At 43.3% G+C, this 2,971-nt stretch overlaps 1 protein-coding gene across 1 annotated transcript; it reads left to right on the top strand.

Moving 5' to 3' along the window:
• Positions 1 to 430: 430 nt before the first annotated feature.
• LOC128039909 (uncharacterized) lies at positions 431 to 1,587 on the top strand. The gene is made up of 2 exons (XM_052628841.1): positions 431 to 846; positions 1,092 to 1,587. The coding sequence occupies exons 1-2, from the start codon at positions 431 to 433 to the stop codon at positions 1,585 to 1,587; spliced, it is 912 nt and encodes a 303-aa protein (XP_052484801.1).
• The last annotated feature ends 1,384 nt before the right edge of the window (positions 1,588 to 2,971 follow it).

The following is a 2,971-nucleotide window of genomic DNA, read 5'->3' as shown; positions in this document are numbered from 1 at the left end:
TGTTCATTTTGTTATATTTAGTTGATGAAATGAGTGTTAGTTCATTTCTAACTAAGTTAGCTTCGATTGATGTAATTAGCTTATGTATGAGTCAGTAAACACGTGATTGTATAAGTTTACAAGCTAAGATTTCAAGTTTCTATGTAATTAGTGGAGGTAGGTATTACTTGTTGATTTTGACAAGCCTTATGCTTGAGTTATGTAATGGCTTCAAGCCATTGTTTTATGTATGAATGAAATCAGTTTTGTTCATCAATATTCTCTCAAATTTCCCACTTATTCTCTTCTTTCTTTAACTCGAAATTGTTTGTTTGCTCAAGAAGTTTCGAGGCTTGCTCGACAAGATACTTCTTGAGTCTGCTTGATTCTGTTGTTGCACCAACAATTGGTATCTAGAGCTTATTTCTTAAGGGACCTGTTATACAAATCCATGGCTTCATCAAGCTTTTCACCAGCTGCACCTCAAGTATTCAATGGAGAAGGCTATCACATATGGGTGGTCAAAATGAAGACTTACCTGCAGGCTTATGATCTGTGGGAGGTGGTCAACTCAGATGTTGAACCAGAACCACTTAGAGGCAATCCAACAGTGGCTCAGATCAGGCAGCATGCTGATGAGAGGACCAAGAGGCACAAGGCCATGTCTTGCATTCAGAACTCAGTGTCAGATGTGATTTTCACAAGGATTATGGCCTATGAATCACCAAAACAGGCCTGGGATAAGTTGCAAGAAGAGTTTCAAGGGACAGAGAGGACAAGGCGAAGAATTCTCGAATTTGAGGAGAGATTTCGAGAATTTAAAGATGAAGGAAGAAGAAAGCGTCAAGCAATATTCGGCGGATTATGGTCGTAGTTAATAGCATCGGGCTCCTTGGAGAGCGGTTTAATGAAGCTAGGATAGTGGAGAAAGTAATAGCAACTCTGCTCGAGAGGTATGAGGCAAAATCTCATCTCTCGAGGACTCAAGGATCATCCACCATTTCCTGACCGAGTTGATCAATGCTCTATATGCTCAAGAGCGAGGAGAGCAAGTAGACCGGAAGAGCATCAAGAAGGTGCCTTTCGAGCAAGGACAAATATTGCCTACAAAGGCAAGAAGGCACGAGAGACAAGCCAAAGAATGATCTTTGCGAGAAGAGAAGGTCAAACTTGCAAGCACTTGTAGAAGGGTGGTCATCCGAAGAAAAATCTTGGTTCAATCCAGATGCTGTTTGTCAACATTGTAAGAAGAAGGGTCATGTTGAGAGAGTTTGCAAGAGCAAGACCAAATCAAGACAGAACCAGTCTCAACAGATGAAAGCTGAGGCTCGAGTAGCTAAGGAGGACAGTGACCAAGAGGAGCAAGTCTTTGCTGTGTCATGCTCAGCTGCTCAGGAAAGGCTCTCATCTGGTTGGCTCCTAGACAGTGGATGCACCAATCACATGACACCTGATGCTGCAATCTTCAAGTCTTTAGACAGAAACTGTAGAACCAAAGTCAAAATTGGTAATGGGCACTTTATTCAAGCTGAAGGCAAAGGTGATGTGCTGATATGCACTCCCACAGGTGCCAAAATGATCTCAAATGTGCTCTGGTGCTCGAATTGACAGAACCTACTCAAAGATAGCTCAATTGTTTGGAGAAAGGTTACTCTGTGGTGTTCAAGGACAAGCGATTGCCAATCGATGATCCAAGTGGATCCAAACCGATGGCGATCCCTATGGTGATAAGAGCTTTGTGGTTAATCGGACAAAGAAGTCGACATTGCCTACACACCACATCGGATGAATCTAAGTTGTGGCATCAAAGGTCGGACATGCCAACTTCGGATCGATGGCTGAATGGTCGAGAAGACTGGTGAAAACTTCATCAACTCGGTGGACCATGATGATGTGTGTGAAGTGTGTCATTAGGAAAAGCAGCCGATTGCCATTTCCCATGAATCAAGCCCGAGAGCCTCGAAAAACTCCAACTGGTGCACACTGATGTGTGTGGCCCTATGAGGATCGAGTCACTAAGTGGAAACAGTATTTCATCTTGTTTGTTGATGATTTCTCTAGATATTCTGGCTTTACTTCTTAAAATGCAAATCGGTGGCCACTGTGTTTTGGAAGTTTAAAATCTTCACGAGATGCGAAGCAGTCAGTAAGTCAAGACCATAAGGTCGATAATGGGACCGAGTACACCTCATTTCGGTTCCAAGCCTTCGTGATAAGGCGGGCATCAAACACCACTTACCAACACTTATACACCTCAATGTAATGGTGTAAGTGAAAGGAAGAATAGGAGCTTAATGGATATGGCGGTGCTTAATGATTCGTAAGAATCGCCTAAAGCACTATAAGCGTATAGCTTAACACCGCAACATACATTCAAAATAGACTTCCAACCAAGGCTTTGGATCAAGACTCCATTCGAGGCTGGTTTGGCTTCAAGCCATCACCGGCTCATCTGAAGGTCTTTGGATGCATATGTTACACACATGTACCGCCGTTAAAAGGGACAAATTGTGCGAAAGGGCTCGACACGGTCTTACGGTGGGCTACAACCTTTGTTAAGAAGGGCTATAGGATCTTGGATCCTTCAACAAACAAAGTGTCGATGGCGAGGATGTGGTATTTGATGAAAGGTCATGTTGGGCCGGAAAGCCATGAACCCGAGGAAGTTTCAAGAACTTACAAAAAACCAAGTCGAGCGAACAAAGTGTTCTGAAATGGACATTGATGATGAACCGGTCGGAGGAACAAGATCAATGACCGAGATTTATGAAAGGACTCATATAGCCATAGTGAACCAAGTAACTTTGAAGAGGTCAAGCTCGGAAGAGTGGAAGCGAGCAATGGTGAGGAGATCAAAGATGATTGAGAAGAACCGCACTGGAATTGGTTGAAAGGCCGACCAAAAGGAAGGTGATTGGGGTGAAATGGGTGTACAAAGCCAAGCGAATCTTGATGGAACCTTGAACAAACTGAAAGCAAGGTTGGTTGTCAA

The sequence above is a fragment of the Gossypium raimondii genome, chromosome 3 (assembly GCF_025698545.1).
Source record: "Gossypium raimondii isolate GPD5lz chromosome 3, ASM2569854v1, whole genome shotgun sequence".
Taxonomy (NCBI): Eukaryota; Viridiplantae; Streptophyta; class Magnoliopsida; order Malvales; family Malvaceae; genus Gossypium; species Gossypium raimondii.
This window is presented reverse-complemented; position numbering and strand designations above follow the sequence as displayed.

What these genes read in the sequence shown, in the direction of transcription:
- LOC128039909 (XM_052628841.1), top strand. Translation starts at nt 431, where the DNA reads ATGGCTTCATCAAGCTTTTCACCAGCTGCACCTCAAGTATTCAATGGA. An exon ending in GCAATATTCGGCGGATTATG is followed by an intron (nt 847 to 1,091) that starts GTCGTAGTTAAT and finishes TTGCCTACAAAG; the next exon opens with GCAAGAAGGCACGAGAGACA.